The 24269-nt window shown below is 43.0% G+C and overlaps 1 protein-coding gene across 1 annotated transcript in view; it reads right to left on the reverse strand.

The window, feature by feature from the left end:
- LOC121879541 (T-box transcription factor TBX3-like) overlaps positions 1-24269 on the reverse strand; it is a 108924-nt gene that overhangs the window by 12508 nt on the left and 72147 nt on the right. The window contains exons 2-3 of the mRNA XM_042386198.1: positions 20341-20454; positions 16787-16940 (exon numbers count right to left, since the gene is read on the reverse strand). Of these exons, the coding sequence (XP_042242132.1) occupies positions 16787-16940; positions 20341-20454 (268 nt within the window). The remainder of the gene's footprint in view (positions 1-16786; positions 16941-20340; positions 20455-24269) is intronic.

Genomic DNA, 24269 nt, shown 5'->3' on the forward strand with positions numbered 1-24269 from the left:
ACACATATCTACCAACCTAAACTCACACATACATGACCTAAACACACAAACACATATGACTAATGTATATATGTGTCTGTCTAATAACATATATGACCTCCCCATTATATATATACCCATCCCAGGCGCCATTTAGAGTAGAATATTTCACACACACACACACAAAAAAAATACATGAGTATAAAACTTCCTAAAACATACATATCCATAGGTAATACATACAGACATACATTCCTGAAGTGCGTATACCTACCTAATTCTCCCCTATCTTCTATACAAACATACATACTCTCAAAACACACATATATATGTATCCTCAAAAACACATATTCTCCATAATTTGTAATCCCCCAAAAAACGTATATATATATATATTTTTCATCAAAATTCCTAAACCATGATTGAGTCGTTGTTCAGTGTGCCATTCTATCGTTACCTTACTAATTGCCAGGCTGCTGATGGCAGTTGTCAAGTGCCACGCAAAACAGCCATTTGACGGAGCTCCATCATAGTCCCGGGGATGAATTGACAGACTGGCAATTCTCTTAATTGAGATACAGAGATAAAGGTTAAAAAAAAAAGCCGGGTAAGCTCAGCCGGTGGGCGCTCTGGGCACGAGTGGTGGTGGCGTGAGGGGGTGTGTGGTGGGTGGTAGTGGTGGTAAGGGGTGGTGGTGATGTTAGTGAAGACATTGGTAACATTGGCGAAGGATAATGACTTCTGGAGTGATAGTTGTAGGGAAGAGAAGAAGGAAAACATGACTCGGTAACAAGGAAGAAGAGGAAGAAGAAGGAAAGGAGGAGGAGGAAAAGAAGAGGAGGAAGAAAATGAGGAAGAGGAGGAAGAAGAAGAGGAGGAAGGGAGGAAGGGAGCAGAGTAGGTTATAGTCAAATCAGGATGAGAGTTCAACTAATGTAAAGATCACATACTGGGAGAAGAAGGATGAGTGGGTGACTGAATGGCTGATTGGGTGGGTGAGATGGATGGGTAGGTGGGTGGGTGGATAGATGAAGTCATGAGGTACTTGGGAGGTGACGCATGATGCACCACCACAACAAGACGCATTAGAAACGACGTACCCCCCCTCTCCCCCGACGCACAAACCACCCCCATGCGTCTGATGAACAACGTCCGTGTACACAATTATGTTATTCCCCTCGGTGCTAATTCAACCTGTCACTCAAACACTCAACACAGCCGCCAACATTCGTCTTCAATTTCCAACATCCGCCACACGAAGAAAAAGATGATTCATAGGCAACACTAATACGAACCTAACACGAAAAATATTCTCATCCATTCTGTTTATCCAATTATTCTCATCAAAACACTAACAGCACTTGAAGTTTCTCATTATAGAGGTGATTAGCCAAGGAAAATACAATCCAAGGCTTAATGATGATGATGATAATAATAATAATAATAATAATAATAATAATAATAATAATATATACTATTAGACCAGTACAACAAACTCATTAATCGGTATTAAGAACAGATAATTGCTAATTAGGTCAGGTATCGGGTATCGTCCACAGGTGGGTGTTGTCACGGTACCTCCAGTCTCAGGTAAACTCTCACGGTGCGCTGGGATTATCACTAACATCTGAAGGATCACAATACTAAGGACACCATACTTCAATTAGGCTTAGGAGCACCCCCGAATAGGATTAGAAATAGGCTTGGTGTAGGATTATGGGCAGCGAAGAGGATTTGACTTATGTTTTAGGATCCAGACTCTGTTTATATCAAATAATTTGAGCGATGTATCTACCTGTGTTTCTGGGCCACTTTTAAATGCTATTACAGGTATCAACAATAAACGTGAATATGTTCAGGTGTGTTATGATATATGCAAAAACAAATGACTACGTTGTAACAATTACCTATGTTTAAATTATGATTATATACAAACGTTTTCATGTTGTGCTGACATTATAAACATCACCGGACTGTAATTTAGATGTAAATTTGGTGTTAAAAGCAAAGGTCAAATACTTAGCGATATTTTCTCCCACTGACTGGACGAAGCGACCATACGAGCGATTGTTACAATGAAATGATGATTGTAAGAGAACAAGGGTGAACAGCTAACAGTCATAAGCTGCGTATGCGCGGGAAGTTAGGCGATAAAACGTTCTATCTGTTAGTCAGTCAGTCAGTCAGGAACAGTACTTCAGGGAGCTGTCAAAACATCATTCATCAAGCCATGTAAATTATACTGATCGCTAGATACTCACACTTACCCTAGCTACTTCCGCTACGTACCTCACGCTAAGTAATTCAAGCTGATAACTTACGGTAAATGCGCACGCTTGCTACTCACGCTAGCTACTTCCGCTGGGTACATATGCTTAATACTTCCAGCAGGTAATACGATAAGTAAGATTATTCCCGCTCACTACACACATTTGGTAATCTTTCATCATCTGTCAATTTATCAACTTTGTCAAAATATTCAGATGGGGATTGAGCCGAGCCGAGCCGAGCCGAGCCAAGCCGAGCCGAGCCGAGCCGAGCCGAGCCGAGCCGAGCCGAGCCAAGTCAAGCCGAGCCAAGTCAAGCCGAGCCAAGCCAAGTGAAGTCATTAACAAGCATCAACTCTCCCATATACACCAACACTGCTGACTATCATTTTTACATGCGCTTTCAGCTCTATACATGGCCACCTCCCTGACACTCACGCATAACGGAATAAAATACAGTATAATCTCTCTATAACAAGATCGTATAACTTTCCTAATCTATAATCCTTCTAAATCCAATTAACAAAGACATTTTTAGACTCTTAATCAACCACTGAGAAATATTTTTACTCACTAATCAAGGCAAACTGGAAAATATATATATATCAACGCTACAGAAATAAGTGATCTATCTTCCTCACTTAATTGTGTAGAATGTAGGAAAAGGTTACAACGAACAGAAAACAAAATTAAATTCGAACATAAAATAACAGACGAGATTGAGAACTAATCATTTATTCTTTTTTTTTTTTTGGAACACAGATGAAAATAAAAGCGACGATAAATTAACAATGTGAGCTAAAACTAGTACTGTAAGAGTTAAACCTTCACTAATGAAAATAACTCCTCAGAATAACATAAATAACAAGAAAAAATCACAACACTTGACCATAAATCACGAACATAATAAAAGAGAATGAAAACAAAAAATGAACACGAAGGAGAAAGAAGGAGAGAAAGAAGCGTGAAGGAGAAGAAGATAAAGGAAGGAAGGAACATGGAGGGAAGGACGGTTCTCTAGTATGCTAATGGTCGAGGGGCAGACCAGTACACAAATCCATCCTGATCCCTTTTGGACAACAGTATCTTTGTAACTGATACACGGCGGCTGAGAATGGGATGACGCCTCCACCATTTGCCCTTCTGAAAGTGTCGACGGAGGAGGCTGGAAGGGAGGAAAAAGGAGGGTGGTAGGGGGAAAAAAAAGGAGGCTGGAAGGGAAGAAAAAGGAGGCTGGAATGGAAGATGGTAGGGAAAAAAGGGAGGATATAAGGAAGAAAAGGGTGCTGGAAAGAAGAGGAGGCTAAGGGGATTTTTTTTTTTTTGGGGGGGATATGAAAGGCTAGGGATGCTATTATAAGATAAGGGAGCCTATTATCGGGTGGTGTTAAGGGAGAAAAGTTAAGGGAGCTTGTAAGAAAGATGGAGGAGTGTAGGTGAGGGAGATGGAGAAGTGTAGGTGAGGGAAATGGAAGGGTGAATGTAAGGGAGCAGGAAGGGTGACTGTAAGGGAGAGAGTGCATTAATGGTTCATATTGCCAGACAGCTGAATGATTATTGGCTCTGACCAGAAACGAACTAAACACCTTGGACACAGTAACTCTCTACAGGTTAACTGGATCACGAAATAAAAAAAAAAGTGTTTTGAGAGTTCAGTCTGTGAGGCGGCGGTGCTTGTAAGAGAGACAGAAAGAGGGAGTGGGAGAGGAGGAAGAGGAGGGTGGGAAAGGAGGAGGGTGTGGGAGGAGGAGGAAGAGGGTGAGAGAGGAGAGGGTGGGGAGGAGGAGATGATTGGAGGGGGAGGAGGAGGAGGGGTGGGAGAGAAGGAGGGGTAGGAGAGAGGAGAGGGTGGGAGGAGGGGGTGGGAGAGTAGGGGGTGAAGAGCGGGAGTGGGGTGGGTGGGATGGTTGAGAATGAGAAGGGATAGTGAGGACAGGGAACAAGGGAGGGTTAAGAGGATTGAAATGGACAGCGTCGAGGGTTGCTGGACGTACCCAAGAAATCAATTGTTACTAAAAATAACCAAATAAAAACTATAGGTATATTAAAACGCACTACACACACACACACACACACACACACGACTCACACAAATACAGACAGACAGACAGACAGACATATATTCCCCTGACATAATTCATAAATCCTAGATGTTAACTGTACCCCCACCCCCTCCCCCCACAGGTAGGTTAGGTCAGGGAGGACACAAAACGAACTCCCACACTACACAACCAACCTCTCTACCTCACACGAAAACAAAAAACAGCCAATTTTCCAAAAACCCAGACGCGCTTCTCCTTATTCCTGGCGATGTGTTTCAAAAAAAAAAAAAACATTGTATGAGGAAGGAGCTTTGGTGGGTCCCAGGAGGCTTCCCCGGCCAAGGAGGAGCTACCCGAAGAACGCCTTAAGTAGGAGGGGAAAGTGTCACGTCGGCGGTGGAGCGAAGCACTTTATCCGGGGTCTTACTTCCTCACCATGGTTATTATGGACAGATTTTCGTCGGTAGGAAACACTGGAGGCGGCAGGTTTTGTTATTGTTATCGCACTACCACCACCACTACTACCCCCACCACCATCACTACTACCACCACCACCACCACCACTACTACCACCCCCACCACCACCACCTTCCCCACTACCACCGTTACTACCAATACCCCCCACAACCACAACCACTACCACCCCCCACCACCCACCACTACAACCACCACCACCATCACTACTACCTCCACCACTACCACCACCACCATCACTACTACCAACTCCCCACCACCACCACTCCCAACCACCACCACCAACTCCCCACCACCACCTGCTCCAACCCCACCACCATCACTACCACCTCCACCACCACCACCACCAACTCCACCACCACTACCACCCCACTCCAACACCACCACCACACACCACCACCCCACTACCCAACCCCCACACCACCATCACTACTACCACCCCCCACCACCACCACCCCACCACCATTTCCCACCACCACCATACACTACTACCAACCCACCACCATCACTACTACCACCCCACCACCACCACTACTACCACCCCACCACACCACCACTACTACCACCACCACCACCACTACCCACCCCACCACCACCAATACCACCACCACCACCATCATTACTCCCACCATCACCACCACCACCCAGTCGCAGCCCTCCTCTTAAGAATGGTATATATATATGTGTGTGTGTTTATGTATCTGTATTTATATAAGGTTTATTATGTTATTTATTTACACAGACTACAAGTATATGTTTACTGCTTCGGTGATTATTTACACACACACACACACACACACACACACACACACACACACACACACACCTCAATGCAGTATAAGACTTGACCTCAATAAGATCACTGGGACTACACACACCATCCATCCCAAGACCCGACCTGTTCACCTTAATTTGTTAGCATTACCTGTTGTTTATCGTCGCAGCGTGAGGATCAAGTAATTCCAACAGTATCAGGTGCCATTATGGGTCGAATATAGTGTTTTGACTTGATACACGGACAGATTACGGTTATAGGGACAGCTATTATATTGGCACTTGGCACGGGTGGGAGGGGGGAAGGGGAGGTGAAGAGAGGGCGAGGAAGGAAGAGGGAAGGGGTTTGGTTTGCTTGTATGTACACATTGGCTTTAATTTACTGTGTGTGTGTGTGTGTATGTGCGTGGTTGTGTGTGTGTGTGTGTGTGTGTGTGTGTGTGTGTGTGTGTGTGTGTGTGTGTGTGTGTGTTTTAGACCTCATATTACAAGCAAATATGAAAGAGGGGAAAATCAACATTGTATCACCATCAAAAATCAGACTAAACAAACAAACATTTGATAATAACCACAGAGAGTAATAATGGTATGGTGAAACAAGAAAGAAAAAAAGAATGCGCATTTTGTACTGTCCACGGCAGTACACACTCACTCTACCACCAACGCTGATAACAAGCTGGTGTCTCTTATCACCTCCAAACACGCGACAGAAACTGAACTCGCTATGATCTGCCTGCATCGAAAACACCTCCTCCTTCCCCCCCAACAAGATATACACAATGTCCTGAATTAAACTAAGATCTAAAATTAATACCCGTAAGTAGTGGTTGTGGAGAGTGTGTATGAATCTCTCTCTCTCTCTCTCTCTCTCTCTCTCTCTCTCTCTCTCTCTCACACACACACACACACACACATGTCTCCCATAATGCTAACTCTCCATTATGTAACCACGTGTAGTGACCCTTGTATGGTGTTCGAGACTACATACTTAACTATACCCGTTATGTACAATGATTATTTCTGTCTCACTTCCTCTTCCGTTTATTCAATTCCTTATATTTCTTTTTTTTCTTTGTATCTTTGTTTATTTTCCTTGTACATTTATTTTATTTTTCCTATTTTTTTCTTCTTCTCTTCCTTCGTTCCTCTCATCTCCCTTTTTTTTCACTTCATCCTTCTCTACTTTCTACCTAATTTACTTCCTGTCTCCCTCCCTCGCTCTCTCCTTGTCTCACTCCCTCCCTCCCTGGCTCCCTCAGCTCCCCGCAGGTTAAGCCTGGGATAAGATGACAAATAATACACGATAATCCCTGGATGCTGAGGAGTGTGGACATCCTCGCTCCTGTACACAGTAAGTGGCTTCATTCCTCTGTGTGTGTGTGTGTGTGTGTGTGTGTGTGTGTGTGTGTGTGTGTGTCTGTGTACGTAAGTGTATGTATGTGTGTGTGTGTGCGTCCAATAGTAATAAAAAAGAAAGGCTATAAGATAAATAAGAAGATATAAACAAACTCTTCACAGGAGACACAGCAACCCCCACCAGGAGACCTCACCACAGGTACACACGGCCAGGTAACACTGATTACTGCACTCAGTCTAGATATTACCAAATGACACCAAGCTGCATACTAATATTTTATGTCCATCCGTGAAGCTTTTGTCTAAGTTATTTATTGAAAATTACATATGTGAAGTTTGGACAGACAGATGTTCTTGGTTAACACAACAGAATATGTTCTCTTAATATTCATGTTGGTATGATGGGATATGTAAATATATATAAATAAATAAATGAATAAATACACACACACACACACACACACACACACACACACACACACACACACACAGTAAGGATCGTGCTCCAGGACCGCGGGTCGGGACCGAAGCCTCAGTCAGTTTTTACCCTCTGCCCTGAACCCTCATTTAAGATTCAAAGTTTTCGAAGCGGGCGGATCATTTTTCATCGGAATTAACACCCCGTCCAACAGGTAAAACAAATACAGTAATTTATACAGGGCAGGTCCGTGGTCCATACCTTCAGTCCCGGACGACTCTTGCCCGTGGGGCTTCGGGTACCAAGGTACTCCTCCCCCACGGCTCACCAGGTACCAATACCGACCTTGGGGTGAGGGAGGGTAAGGGTGAGAGTGTGTGGTGGAGGGAGGTGGAGGCTTATTCACCCCCTGCGGTGCTGGTTACCAAAGAGAGCTTATAAGGCGGTGCAAAATTAATGTGTTAAGGATGATTACCTGAGATAGCCAAGTCGGTCCCGTGTGTGTGTGTGTGTGTGTGTGTGTGTGTGTGTGTGTGTGTGTGTACGCGCGCGCCCACTTTGTATTATAGTTTGTACGTGTTTCTTTGTGTACGTATGTATCTGTGTACTGTTATAGGCGCGTATTTTTTGTGCATGTAGCTATCGTTTGTAGATTTCTTGTGTGTGTGTGTGTGTGTGTGTGTGTGTGTGTGTGTGTGTGTGTGTGTGTGTGTGTGTGTGATAAATACCCTGACTTAATAGTGGTAGTGACAAGGGACAATATCATCGCTAAGACAGGTACAGCATCCCACAGCACAGCACCCGCCCACTCCTCACACACACACACACACACACACACACACACACACACACACACACCAGGTTCACAAAAAAAGTAGCAAGATGGTCACCCTAGTTTAATCATCGCCACGAAAATCTTCCTCCCAAGCAAATATTTCAAGCTATTAATCTCTCTCCACTTACCAAGCACCCGGGGGCTGGAGGAGGTACTAACAAGGCTAACAAGATACTGTGATGATCCTTAACGCGTGTTGAAGGAGGAAGACGAAGGGGAAAAAAATAATAATAGAATGAAGACTTGCATCATTCATCCCCCTAAGTGGATCAGAGATATTTAGTTTGAGAGAGAGAGTGTGTGTGTGTGTGTGTGTGTGTGTGTGTGTGTGTGTGTGTGTGTGTGTGTGTGTGTGTGTGTGTGTGTTCTTCAAGGCTCTCACCAGTTCACGTCACAACTGGTTGAATTATTGTCAGCTGAAGGCAACACAGCTGACTTCGTTTCTAATTGGGGTCACAAGTAATTAACGACATAATTAGTTGAAGGAGTCATTGGGTGTTTTAGGTCATCACTAATTAACGCGTTACAAGATTAGGTCACTACTAGGATGGGTAATATGGTCCAGTAAAGGTCAATATTAGCTGTAGTTATCAATTATCGAGTTTGTTAAGGTCATTCATTACTACTTAAGGTCAAAACTAATCATGCCCAATTTTAATAAAGGTCAACACTATTAGAGGTCAAATAACGTCAAGGTCAACACCAGTCAAAATCCTCACCAAACATCAAAAGAGAAGAAAGAGAAAAGAACTTTAAAAAAATCGATAAAACATAAAACCAAAACTAAGAATAAAGAAGGAATAAAAAAAACCCACAAACTATAAATAGTTTCCTTTGAAAAAATATAAAAGTAGACTTGAAAAGAAAAAGTTTGTGCCAGTAATATTCCCAACGGAAAAAACAAAACAAATAAATAAAAAAAATCGGCGGACAGCCATCAGTGGCGGTGACGGACCTTGCACAGTGACCCGCCTGCCAGTACCTGCCCACACCACCACCACCACAACCAGGTAAGCGTGGCCCAATGTTTACCTCCTCTCTACCACTCGTTCCACCTGACCCCATCCATACACACGTTAGCGCTGACACAAACCAATTTCTCCCCACGAAGAAAAAAAATCACGTTCGTCATTAATGAAAACAAAATATGAATCAATAGACTAATTAAGTTAATGAGTTTGGCTGACTTGTTGATTTAGTGTGATGAACTTTTCAGATGTTTATGTTTGTTCAAAAACTTCCCGAGAAACTTATTTTTTTATTAAAATTTTCTACCCAAACTTTATAGTCCAAGTTCTGTTACGTCGACAAAATAAACAGTTTAGTTTTTTTTTAATTTTCCCGTCTCAGTCAAGTGAGTGTCAAGTCTTCTGTTTCAAGTAAGCACGTGTTAAAATAATCTTATCTCGAGCGAACACGTGACAAGTACACAGTGTCCAGGTTGTCAGTGCATCAGACAAGCACGTGTTCTCTTCTTCACTATATCTTCAATCTTGAGAGAGACGAGAGAGTTCATGCTTGTTGCTGGGGGTTTATGGGCTGTATCATATGACTTGACTCACCAGTACAGTACTTGAGAGTGATAATGAAAAACATACGAGAATAACTAAATACCAACGATAAATAAAGACTAAGAACGTAAACAAACTATAATAAAGAACTACAAGTATTCAACAAATAAATAAAATGTAATTAAGCCAAGCGTGACGTCGGCGCCACCCACACATACAAACACGTGTCTACATCCAATTGTATGTCGACCCTCATACACCACCACCACCTTCCTCTCTCACCTCTCTCTCAGGGTATTCCAGGGCTTTCTACACCACGGATCCCACAGAGGTCTAAAGTCTACTCTCACCACAAGTTAAATACACCAACGATAACAAACTCCTAACTTATATTCACTTTACCTGAAAACAATCAAGGGAAATGAGGTCCCGTGTCTTGAGGGGGGTGAGGGGGGGTGAGGGGGGGGGTGGGGGTAAGGTAGAAGGGAGGGAGGGAGGGAGAGAGAGGGAGGGGAAACGGCACTGATTTCTTTTTCAAACCTTCTTCCCTCTCTTTTACCGAGGAGTGACACCTCCCCCGCCACCCCGGATAACAGCTGAGGGTTCACCTTCTACTGTGTGGGGTGTGGGGTGTATAAGACCCCCCCCCACTCTCCCTCACCCCACAACCTACACCCTCCCTCACACCTGACGGACACAAGGGAGGCAAATTAGTGAAGGAGAATGGGGTACACCATATTACACGGAGTCCACTTTATATCCCACCCCTCCCTCTCCCCTCCTTCTCTTCCCTCGGACCCCCCTGTGTCCCCTCCCCAGAGCTTCCCCCCCTCCTCCCACCCCTCTTGTGTTTCTCTTCCTAAGCCATTGTCGTCGGCATGTCGGCTTTAACTCCCGCTGTCACATGTTTAAGAGAGTAAGAATGAATGCATTGTTTGAGGTGATATATTCTTGAAACTGTAAACTGTAGTAAAAAACCATAAAGAGAATTTGCTTTACTTGCTGTCAAATGAGGTCAAATGTTTTACCTTGAAAAAACAAAACTTACTTCTCTTGACGGAGTCTGTGTTGAGCCTCAGTACGGGCTTAAATGGACCTCTTCCCGCGTCTTGTTATCCTTTAATTTACACAGTCAACTTTTATATAAACAAAGTCTTACTTAATTAAACTCACATGTCAAACAATTTTATATCGGCGTGACGAGCGGCTTTTCAAACGCCTCGGTGACGCGTTTCCACCGAGCGCGTCACCCTCATAATTTATAAGCGTGCGCATATGTTTGTTTTACTCTTTGCCACACATACCTCAATTAATTTTCACACTGTCGTCCGCCAGCGCGAGGAGACGAACCATCCTCCCCACAACACATCCACTCACTAAAATGAACTACTAAATGACCACCGATGTATCTTCCTCCTCCCTCATTATTTATCTTCCACCTTATAGTTAAAAAAAAAGAAAAAAGAAAAAAAGAAGACAGGTCGGAAACAATTCTGGCAGAGAAGAAAAAACTCTGGTTACGAGTCGGCATGGAGAAACGGCCGTCAGCACAAAACCAACAAATCTCACCACACCGATGTTTCACACTAACACTTCACTCGGCGTGAACGAAACTCTACGACACCCACGCCTTCCCCCAACCCTTCACGTCCTCGGGTTTCCTGCATGGAGTATCGATCTTCCAGTTCCTCTTCGCCCCTTCATGATTCCCTTAGAAAAATAAAATGTAGACCGAGCCGCACCTCAAAGTTCTAAAAAAAAAAATGAAAAAAAAAAATCCCTAAACCAGGAGATTAAACTCAGTGGGGGAAGAGAAGGAGGGACTAGGGAGGTAGCCTGACCTAGGCGAGTACAGCAGCCAGACACAACGAACCGTCCAGGCAAAGTTAGAAAACATGTGGAGATTTGGCGACGGTCTGAGCCACCCTCTCCGCCGACATCATACACCCCCTCCTCTCATCCCTCCTACGACCCCCCCACCCCAGACGGAAGATTGCACGAACCTACAGTCTTCCCACATTGTTTCGTGTCCTGACTGGTAACGTTTGGAATCGCGAATCGAGGCTCAATTTCATGCCCCTTACGAGTTCATAGAGACTTTATATCTCTGTCACGAATATACACCTTCCTACACCCTATCAGTACGTATAGGTATCCCTGTGTGTATGTTGCCTGAGTACAGAACTGTATATGTGTATAGATATTTATCCAAGTGTGTGTGTGTGTGTGTGTGTAATATATGTCCGTAAAGCGAGAGAGAGAGAGAGAGAGAGAGAGAGAGAGAGAGAGAGAGAGAGAGAGAGAGAGAGAGAGAGAGAGAGAGAGAGAACGTGTGTGTGTGTATGTGTGTAATATATGTCCGTAAGGAGAGGAGAGAGAGAGAGAGAGAGAGAGAGAGAGAGAGAGAGAGAGAGAGAGAGAGAGAGAGAGAGAGGGAAGGTGTGTGTGTGTGTGTAGGCAAGAGTGCAGGGGCCCGGGCGATGCGTGGGCCACTTTGCAAGTCTATGAACGGCCATACTTCATCGCCAGGAGGAGACTTATTGGTCTTGTGTTTGTGGGCGGGCAGGGACAAGCCGACCCAGACATGCAACGCCGCCCCTGATAGATTGAATGTAGTGGGATATATTTAATGTTGCGGGGATGAAATGATGACCTCGGCCGCCCTCTTGGTGTATGGGGAGGGAGGAGGTGTGGGTGAAGGAAGGGAGAGGAGAGGGAGAGGGAAGACGGTAAGGGAGAAGGGAGAAGAGAGGGTAAAGGAGTGCATGGAAGACAGGGCGAGGGAGAGGAAAGGGAAGGAGAGACGGTAAGGGAGAGAGGGTGATGAAGATGGATGGGGAAAGGAAGGGAGGGCGAGGAGGAGGGAGGGAAACGTGTGAAAGAGGAAGGAAGGGAGAGAGGTATAGGGGAGAGTTTGGAAGCAAGGAGGGAGGGGAGTGGGTGGTGAGAGAAAGAAGTGGAGGAGGAATATGAGAGCGAGGGTAAGGGAGAGAATAGAGAAAAGGAGTGGGAGGGGGAGGGGGGTTAACGGAAGAGTAGTGAACAGGGGAGGGAAGTGGAAGAGGGCTGGGAGAGGGAAAGGGAGTGTGTGGATAAGTGTTCATCTGGCAGTGTGTGTGTTGAATCAAGTCTTTTTATTTAAGTTTTTATAGTGCTTAATATCCTATGTACGGTACAGTACTCTTAGATCATGCGTCACATGTGATCTTGTACTCAAGTTATGCGTCAGAGGTGATCATGTACTCAAGTTATGTGTCAGAAGTGATCATGTACTCAAATTATGCGTCAGAGGTGATCATGTATTCTTAATTCACGAGTCAATAATGTTAATGTGGTCACTAAATATGAGACACAGGTGTTACTGTATTCTCAAATAATGTGCACAGCTGTTTGTGTTTACCTTACATGTTTGTTTACAAGTTAGAAGCGTGTTGGTGAGTAGCATCAGTAAATGAGGTGAAGAACAATGACATACAAGATATATTTGAAGAGGTTGATCCAGGAGCAGTGTGTGTGTGTGTGTGTATATGTGTGTGTGTGTGTGTGTGTGTGTGTGTTTGTGTATGTGTGTATGTGTGTGTAATTACCACACACACACACACACCATCAGTACCTCTTTCCTTTGGACACACACACATTCCCCAGAACCAACACCCCCCCCTCCATCCCCTTCAGGCACATACTGTATACATACCTCAATACATACAAACATACACATTCACACACACACTCATACACACACACACGCTCGTGACACTTTTGTTCCGTTTTAAGTAAAATAATAAGGTTAACAAATTAGGAACAAGCGCCGTGGTTATCATCCCCGTGTTTACTCCGTCGTTCACCTGAGTCCGACAAGACTCTAAATCACCATCTCTGAGTAGGACCTCCCCTCCCTCCCTCACCCCTCCCCCCTCACACACCCACCCTTTCGCAAATCTTTCAGTTTCCGTGATCCGGCCCGGCGGGTTAACAAGCATGACTTATTTGCATATTAACTATAAAACCACCTCGTTAATGTCCTAGCCTGTTTACCGCCACCCTCCTCCCCTCCCATCACTCAAAGGACCCCGTTTCTTGAGGCGGCCATCTTTCATCCATTAAAAAATATATCCTCGGTGTTGAATTAGCGATACGGAGCGAGAGTCCATCCTCACGATCGAGTAGGTCGCAGTCCGTGAGTTCGCGATAACGAGGCTGAGGGTGTTATCTGATCCAGCCATTAACGCAGGCTGAGTCCGGATTCTAAGAGGACGCTCGAGCGGTAGGTTGGTGCTCGGTGATTAGCCCTGGCGAGGATCCCTGGTAGCTGATTGGCCGACTGCTTGATGGATGTTCCTCGCCAGCCTCATCTCTGCTTGACAACCTCGTGTCTTATGTGAGCCACCGCTTAAATGTGTACTGTTGTTGTTATGGTTCTTATGGCCGCTAACTCTTAAGTGTTTACTTTGTAATACAAGTTATATTTTTACTACGATAATTAATAATATAAAATAAATTAATATTCATAATAAAAAATAATACAAATAATAATAATAAAAATAATAATAATAATAATAGTAATAATAATAATAATAATAATAATAATAGTAATAATGATATTAAATCCAATAAAAAAGTATATGATAATACGATTATTTGCATATTACTGCATTGACATTTAAGAATTTTAAAAACTATAATCATAACAAATAATAATACTATTATATTATCAGTTACAATTATTAAAATATTTATCATTATATTTTAATATTATTATTTTACTGTTATAATTATTATTATTTTATTGTTATTATCACCATCATAATTTTACCAATATTATTAGTTTGCTATTGTAAAAGAACTTCAAATAATCACACTCTTTTCAACCAGGCATCACCAAAACTACCTCACCCTCCCCACCACACACCCTCACCACCACACCTCCCTCACCACCACACCATTACTACCACACACCCTCACCACCACCACACACCTCCCACCACCCACCCACCTCACCACCACCACACCCTCACCACCAACACACACCCTCACCACCACCACCACACCTGACCACTCACCACACCACACACCACACACCCTCACCCCACACCACCACCACCACCACACACCCCACACACACCCTCACCACCACACCCTCATCACCACCACCTTACAACCATCACCACGACCACCACACCTCACACCACACCCTTACAACCATCACCACCACCACACACACCTCACCACCACACCCTCATCACCACCACCTTACCTTACAACCATCACCACGACCACACACCCTCACCACCACCACACACCTCACCCACACACCCTCACCACCACTCATCACCACCACCTTACCTTACAACCATCACCACCACCACACACACACACCCTCATCACCACCACCTTACCACAACCATCACCACGACCACACACCCTCACCACACACCCCTCATCACCCACACACCCTCACCACCACACCCTCATCACCACCATTACCTTACAACCATCACCACCACCACACACCCTCACCACCACCCTCACCACCACCACCACCTTACCTTACACACCATCACCACGACCACACACCTCACCACACACCCTCATCACCACACACCCCCTCACCACCACCACACCACCTTACCTTACAACCATCACCACCACCACACACCACCACCACCACACACCCCTCACCACCACACACCCCTCACCACCACCACACCACACCACCTTACAACCATCACCACGACCACACACCCTCCACCACCACACACCCTCACCTTACAACCCTCACCAAGCATTACCGTCAACACACCTCACCATTACCATTCACCAACTGCTAAACTACAAATCGCTACACCAATCCCATTACCGCCCACAAAGGCCCCAGTACGAGCGATTCATTATGAGGTATTAGCCATTCCAGCGGGGCGAGATGAGGATGTACATAGGCACAGGACTTGTGTATGGACAAGCAGCGCACAACAGAGAACTCGGGAGACACGGCCAGCACAATGGTGAGACGAGGTGTGGGTACCCTGCTGTACACGGGACGCCGCCCACGACCACCCCTCCCTCCCTCCCTCTTTCTTCTTCCCGTCTTTTACCCAGGTGCAAATTAATATATTCTCTCTCTCTCTCTCTCTCTCTCTCTCTCTTGGCTACGAGCTATAGTATTACCTGAGCGGGATATTTCGATAAAGTTTGTTACCGTCACATTAAGTGTGTGTGTGTGTGTGTGTGTGTGTGTTTGTGCTTTTTAAATGTATAAATTGGATACTTTTTTAAATGCTCAAGGCTAAAATTTGAATAAGTTTGACAGTACTTGCACGCTCCTCTACGGCGAGAATAAATATTCAATGAGCTTCGTGTTGATATATTGCCGAGTTATGCTTACAGAACGCGTTGATTGGCTTAAATTGCCTCGTTTATGCTGCAGCCCGAGTAGTTCACCTTAACGCATACCTGGGACACGATTAGTTGGAATTAATCTATCTGCGACAGCCGACTGGTTGATATACATGTGTGTCTGACAGCTGACAGACTGACTGACACTTTTGCCTGACTGGGTTATGACTGGCTGCTGGGGATGATTGTGTCACTTTATTGAGGAATAATGACGATGTTTACAATTGGGTACAAAACAGTGAATAATGCGTCCCTTCGCCGTCACTGGCTACCCCCCTTCATAGTATTACAGTGACGAGTTACTTAATTCTAGCTAAGAAATTTGTATAATGAAATGAATTAACTAACTGGGCTATTCTAATCTGCATTTTCTAATCAAAACTTTGGAAATTAATCAAGGGTTTGTGTTGTTATTGACTCGCCTCTTACTTTCTCAAAACACTACTGAAATTCTCTTCTTCCTTTCAGTAACGTTAAACTATTCAAGGTTGTTTGTGACTAATTATATAAACTCTAAGAATAAAATGAAGCCATGAATAATCAACACAGTTATCCTTCTGGAAGCTCTAACAAGTCCAGACAAAACCCAGAGCAGTAAGGCTAACTGTCTCCACCTACCTCACACATCTGCTGTCCTCACACACCCACCACAATGAACGCACTCTCACAACCTTATCAAGACAGAGAATAAACAACAGAGAGAAAAAAAAAGAAGAGGCAAGATAAATTATACTTACAAATCCGTGTTTGTCGGAGATGTTGTTGGTGAGCTTTAATTTGTGAAAAGAGACGACTTTCTGCATCCACTGTTCCCCCGTGGCCGGACTGTCAGGGTGGATGTACATTCTCTTGGGCATCTCCGGGTCAGCCTTTCCCGCAACCATCCACCGGCTGGAGGAAGAGAGACCAGGGGAGTGTCAGTCACGTTGGCTGCCCAACACAGGCCAGGCCAGCCAACACTAACTCTTCTCTTGTTTTACCTCAACAGGCACTCTGAAGGTACTTTATAATGAGGGGTCAGAGTGACATGTTTCTAGTACTGTATTAGAAAACTAATATTATTGTAATTATACTTATCTTTGTATATAATTATAGGCTGTTCTTGAATATATATATATATATATATATATATATATATATATATATATATATATATATATATATATATATATATATATATATATATATATATATATATATATATATATATATATATATAAACTACTGTACATCATGATCATGAAAATAATAGTCTGAAATATGGACAAAATAGTGAAAACATAATTTACAGAATACTAAAATAATGAACTGATTATTGTACTGTACATAATAAATAAGTAAATGTTTCTTAATTATAAAAACACAACCAACATATGAACCTTTGTCGTGACAACCAGCAACATAAAATTTTATCTGTTAATGTATTACAACTACCTCTCTCACCCTCAGTGATGGTTTAATTATAAAGTAAGTGACTATGTACACTACACACAAGCTGACACTGAATCACTATGAGCAGCTGCTGTGATCAAGGTGACACGTGTTGTGTGACTCGTGGCTTATTGGGTAAAACTATTGTATATCTGGAAGCTGACTGGTCCTGTCTCCAGCCTCACACTTTAAACATTATTATATCTTAAAGAATAGCGTCAGCCACTATCGTGTGATCATTATTGAACGTACATTTTACCAGGTAATTGTCATATATACATAATTATGTTATGTACAACAGCTATGTAAATATATCTACCAACATATTAAGATCTTCTGGACTATTTACAAATAATGCTTTAGAAATAGATCATTTATTAATATAGGATTCATATGATGATCGTGTCAAAATGAATGAAACAAATTAATATATATATATATATATATATATATATATATATATATATATATATATATATATATATATATATATATATATATATATATATATATATATACTATATATATATATATATATATATATATATATATATATATATATATATATATATATATATATATATATATATATATATATCCTAGTTGTTGAGTTGTTTTTAATCTAAATGTTGTGAGGTAAACAGGCGACTAATGCATGGAGAGGCTGTGTTATAGAGCTTCACTAACTACTGTGGGGAGGGAAGTTCAAAATTTCTGCACATGCGAGGAAAAGTAATGAGAAAATAAATGCAGGAAATTATAAAGGACTATTCATGCACTTGGGTCTCCGGGGATGAGTATTAGGGCGTCTTCGTGGCCACGTCCTTTTGAAGTCTTGGTTGGCTCCCAAGGCGTCTTCAGCAGTTAGGCTGACTTCTGATGCGCCTTCAGGAGCAAGGAATGACTCCTGACGCCGCCTTCAGAAGCTACGACTGACTTCTGACACACCTTCAAGAGTTAAGAACGGGCCCCTGACGTTCCTTCAGGAGTTAGAACTGGCTCCTGACGTTGTTTGAGAACTGTAACCTTTATCATGTTCTTCAGTGAAGAGTGTGGCCATCTGCTTCACAGCTGTGAGTGCCTTCATGAGTTTATGGAAGTCCCTTCTCGTGCCTCCAGGAACTAGAACTAACCCCTGCAGTACATCCGGGAGTCTCAGTAGACTCATGTGTGCCTATAGATGTCTCGGTCGACTCTTGCTGGACCATTTGGAGTCTCAGTCATATCTTGTTGTTCCTTCAGGACTTTTAAGTGACTTGTTTTATTAAGCTGTGGAGTGTTAAGGAACTCCACTGTACTCATGCGTTAATCCTGAGGTGACCTGAAGACCTTAAACCAACAGCTGACTTAGTTCAGAACAACACTATATAGTTCTTGCGGTATATACTGAGTGACAGAGCTAGAGGGAGGAAGGTTGGCCTGATGACATAAGGGCGCTAACGAGCTAAGGGCCAGGGACAGAGGTGAGGGACGAGGTTATCGTAGCAACTGGACGATCAAGTGAAGATACTGTTGCTGCTAAGGGGCGGGAGTCGCCTTGCCAGTAAACGTTTATTTACATAGTGTAGATTAATCAATTGACTACCAAGAACGGCTAGTCATATGGATACGTTGAACATCTTCTGTAGAGATGTGTTATTTAAGTCTCAGTGACCTTTCGCTTATCGAGAAGATGTACCGAACACAGATTTATTCATAAGCAGAGCTAAATGTAGAAGTGTACAGTAGTGTGTGTGGAGACTGTGCCTACACCTGTCAATGATTTATGGCAACTGTTCATTAGTACTGGCAATACATTTTAATGACTATAAGGGTATAATATGAGGCGACTACATGACGGGAATCATTACAACCCAAAGAGGTCAGGACAACACACACACACCTGACTGGATACCTGAGATCAAACTCTACTGTACACTAAAACCACAACTACACCTTTTTCTTTTTCATGTTTTCATTATCATTTTTCTATTAATTATCTCAAAAGGAGAACATCGCATCAGCTTTAGTTCTGCATTCTCCCCAGTTATCAGAAGCAATCAGTGATACATATATGCTTCTCTTAAAAGGAATACACAAGGCTTGAATACAGGTGAAGGTGTCAAATACCTTAAGAGTATAGACTGTGTGCACTGTAAGCCAGAAAGGGAAGGGCAGGTACTCTATGCCGTGACTGGGGGAGGGAGAGGGATGGGAAGGAGGAGGGGAAGTACTCTACGTCATAACTGGGGAAGGGGAGGAGGAGGGGAAGTACTCTATGTCATAACTGGGGATGGGGAGGCGGAGGGGAGGTACTCTATGTCATAACTGGGGATGGGGAGGCGGAGGGGATGTACTCTACGTCATAACTGGGGAAGGGGAGGAGGAGGGGAAGTACTCTATGTCATAACTGGGGAAGGGGAGGAGGAGGGGAAGTACTCTATGTCATAACTGGGGATGGGGAGGCGGAGGGGAGGTACTCTACGTCATAACTGGGGATGGAAGGGAAGGAGGGGAATTATTCTGGAGAGGGATATGGGGGAAGAGGAGGGGGAGGCATAAGAGTCTGTGCTACGGCTAAGACACACCACGAGTTATGAGAGGGGTGCAGTGAGGACCCGTTCTTTACAGGGATTCAAAAAAGATGATGTGGATCATATATATATATACAGTGGATCAACTGATCAGATTTTGGTAAATATACACAAAAGTCATTCCTCTACTTTATAAAGGATCTCTATGGCGGAGGTGTGTGTGAATGAGAGGGGGAGGCTGAGTCAAACCCCGCCAATAAAAAGTCAAATCTGGGGTTTTCTATGACAATCAATAAACCTGGGGGTCTCTAGAACAATCAATTAACCTGGGGTCTCTAGAACAATACCTGTTGTGAAATTTATAGCGGCAATCATCAGCTGCTACGATGTCCATAAGTAAGATGTATTTGGCTTTTTTGTCAAGCCCTGAGACCCGAACTTTGTAGGCAGGAAACATACGTCTGCAAGAATAATAACAGACTTTTGAGAGAATATATGACAGTGATGAAAATAAACATAGGGGTTACCAAAGCGGGAGAAATAAGGACAAATATGGAGGCGGAGCATAATAAATAAAATTAAGATAGTCGGCGCCAAAAAATAAGAAAAATCATAAAGAAAACAGGAAGCGTTGCGAGAAAGAAGACGGGAAGCCGTAGTAGATGCCACACCCAAGGCGTAATCATAAATACAGAAAATAGTTTAGGAGGACTGGGGGGACGGGGGAGGGGGAGGGAACACGTAGAAGTGGTCTTTTGTTGCTGAAAATGGACATAACTGCGGATACCTGTTGTGAAACTTATATCTACAGTCGTCGGCAGCCACGATGTCTAGAAGAAGGATGTACTTCGCCTTCGGGTCAAGTCCGGAAACTCTAAATTTCACCTGAGGAAACATTTGCCTGAAAAAATACGAAGTTTTTGTCAACACACAGATGCTGAGGAAAAGTCATAGACAATAAGAAAATTTTAAGACACATGGAACAGAAAAAGAAACTATGGAATGGTTGTGATTTTCCCTCCCACATTATCGCAAGTTAATTAATCTTATTCATTGAAAAGACATTTACACAACTTGTTAATGTTTCTGTTTTGAAGTATATCTGAACTGACAGGGTTTAAACTACTGTCTAAAGCTCACAATGATCTCAACTATCACTTGGGGGGAGGAAGAGGGGGAGGAAGAAGAAGATGAGGAGGAGGAGGAAGGGGAGGAGAAGGGGGAGGGGTAGGGGGAGGGGGAAGGAAGAGGAGGGGGAGGAAGAGGAGGAGGAGTAGGAAGAGGAAGAGGAGGAGGGAAAATCACACACAATACTTCAAGATTCTTAATAACTCTGGTAAATTTATACACATTTCCTTCACTTATAAACAGTACTTTCAATTATGATTATTTAATGTAAGCTCAGTGAAGCCTTCTGGTAGACTGAATAAGCTGAGTGAAGCCTTCTGGTACAATGAATAAACCCAGTGAAGCCTTCTGGCACATTGAATAAACCCAGTGAAGCCTTCTGGTGCATTGAATAAACCCAGTGAAGCCTTCTGGCACATTGAATAAACCCAGTGAAGCCTTCTGGCACATTGAATAAACCCAGTGAAGCCTTCTGGTACATTGAATAAACCCAGTGAAGCCTTCTGGTACATTGAATAAATCCCAGTGAAGCCTTCTGGCACATTGAATAAACCCAGTGAAGCCTTCTGGCACATTGAATAAACCCAGTGAAGCCTTCTGGTACATTGAATAACCTCGTGAAGCATTCTGACTGAATAAGAGTGAAGCCTTCTGGCACAATGAATAAACCCAGTGAAGCCTTCTGGCACATTGAATAAACCCAGTGAAGCCTGGTGCATTGAATAAACCCAGTGAAGCCTTCTGGCACATTGAATAAACCCAGTGAAGCCTTCTGGCACATTGAATAAACCCAGTGAAGCCTTCTGGTACATTGAATAAACCCAGTGAAGCCTTCTGGCACATTGAATAAACCCAGTGAAGCCTTCTGGTACATTGAATAAACCCAGTGAAGCCTTCTGGCACATTGAATAAACCCAGTGAAGCCTTCTGGTGCATTGAATAAACCCAGTGAAGCCTTCTGCACATTGAATAAACAGTGAAGCCTTCTGGCACATTGAATAAACCCAGTGAAGCCTTCTGGTACATTGAATAAAACCCAGTGAAGCCTTCTGGCACATTGAATAAACCCAGTGAAGCCTTCTGGTATTGAATAAATCCCAGTGAAGCCTTCTGGCACATTGAATAAAACCCAGTGAAGCCTTCTGGCACATTGAATAAACCCAGTGAAGCCTTGGTACATTGAATAAACCTAGTGAAGCCTTCTGGTACATTGAATGAAGCCTTCTACATTGAATAAAACCCAGTGAAGCCTTCTACATTGAATAAACCCAGTGAAGCCTTCTGGTACATTGAATAAACCCAGTGAAGCCTTCTGGCACATTGAATAAACCCAGTGAAGCCTTCTGGCACATTGAATAAACCCAGTAAAGCCTTCTGGTACATTGAATAAACCCAGTGAAGCCTTCTGGCACACTGAATAAACCCAGTGAAGCCTTCTGGTACATTGAATAAACCCAGTGAAGCCTTCTGGTGCAATGAATAAACCCAGTGAAGCCTTCTGGCACATTGAATAAACCCAGTGAAGCCTTCTGGCACATTGAATAAACCCAGTGAAGGCTTCTGGTACATTGAATAAACCCAGTGAAGCCTTCTGGCACATTGAATAAACCCAGTGAAGCCTTCTGGTACAATGAATAAACCCAGTGAAGCCTTCTAGCATTGAATAAACCCAGTGAAGCCTTCTGGCACATTGCATAAACCCAGTGAAGCCTTCTAGCACATTGAATAAACCCAGTGAAGCCTTCTAGCACATTGAATAAACCCAGTGAAGCCTTCTGGCACATTGAATAAACCCAGTGAAGCCTTCTGGACATCGAATAAACCCAGTGAAGCCTTCTGGCACATTGAATAAACCCAGTGAAGCCTTCTAGCACATTGAATAAACCCAGTGAAGCCTTCTAGCACATTGAATAAACCCAGTGAAGCCTTCTGGACATCGAATAAACCCAGTGAAGCCTTCTGGCACATTGAATAAACCCAGTGAAGCCTTCTAGCACATTGAATAAACCCAGTGAAGCCCTCAGATACACTCTAATATTTGAAGCTCTTAAACACCATGATAAACTCTCCAAGACTCCAGAGATTATAAATTAAATACCAGGTACTGAAGACTGAATAAATCAATAAGGAATTTCAACACTGAATTTAACTGCAATATTTCCATGCTATAGTGATGGCCAGAGGACATAACTTCAACCCTGACAAGACGCTGAAGACAATGAATCAATCTAAAAGTCTAATAGGAGATGAATTGATTAGAATAATTAAATATCCTTACGATTTCAAATACTTCCCTAAATTCTTGATGACTCATGACAGCTCCTTAATCTTCTACAAGTATTTTTCTCAAACACATAATTTTTATTTTTGTTTTTCATTAATATCAACAGGTTAATATGTTACTCTTTTTTATTAACTAAATTTCATCACACATTAAGCTTCTTCATATTGTGAAAGTTCAGACGCAGGAAGATCCCAATTAAAACCAAACTTACTATATAGATCAAATTATGTTCAATATTACACTCATTTCTCTCTTCATCAAGTAGTAATTTACAAACTAAATAATGATATAAGATACTGTAGGTACTATAAGACGCTAAGCAAACAAGAACCCGGATTCACACCCTCTAACGTTAGCTTATCCGATCAGGTCTACAGCCCACTATTGAACTCTGAATCCCTGCTCGAGGTACCGAAGCCAAATTTCCAAGTAATGAGATAACTGTATTTGCTGTTATTATCTACGGTATTTTGGGTTATTATCGGTAATTGAACGCCAGTGGAGGATTTAAACGACACATGTAAAAAAAAATGGGTCAATGAACAACAATGGTACGGTATCAAGAAGTAGAAGAAAAGTCAGGCTAAGAAAAATTGCTTCGTTATCACCACAAGGGGTTCAGAGTTCGGGGTTTCGGTAGTGGGTCTTAAAAATTGGCCAATCTATCCCCCGTAATTGGGAATTTAGAGACATATTTTAGTGGTTGATTTCAAATAATGACACAAAGATGGCAAACCTAAAATGACATAACTAAATCTTTTCTCTTAGTTCTTATGAGGAGGAAAGTTAATATCGAGTCTTTGAGAATTTGGCAAGAAGGATATTTAGTGTGGTGATTCCGGGGAGGGGGAGGGAGGGAAGGAG

This window comes from Homarus americanus, unplaced genomic scaffold (genome assembly GCF_018991925.1).
Source record: "Homarus americanus isolate GMGI-L3 unplaced genomic scaffold, GMGI_Hamer_2.0 scaffold52559, whole genome shotgun sequence".
Lineage (NCBI taxonomy): Eukaryota > Metazoa > Arthropoda > Malacostraca > Decapoda > Nephropidae > Homarus > Homarus americanus.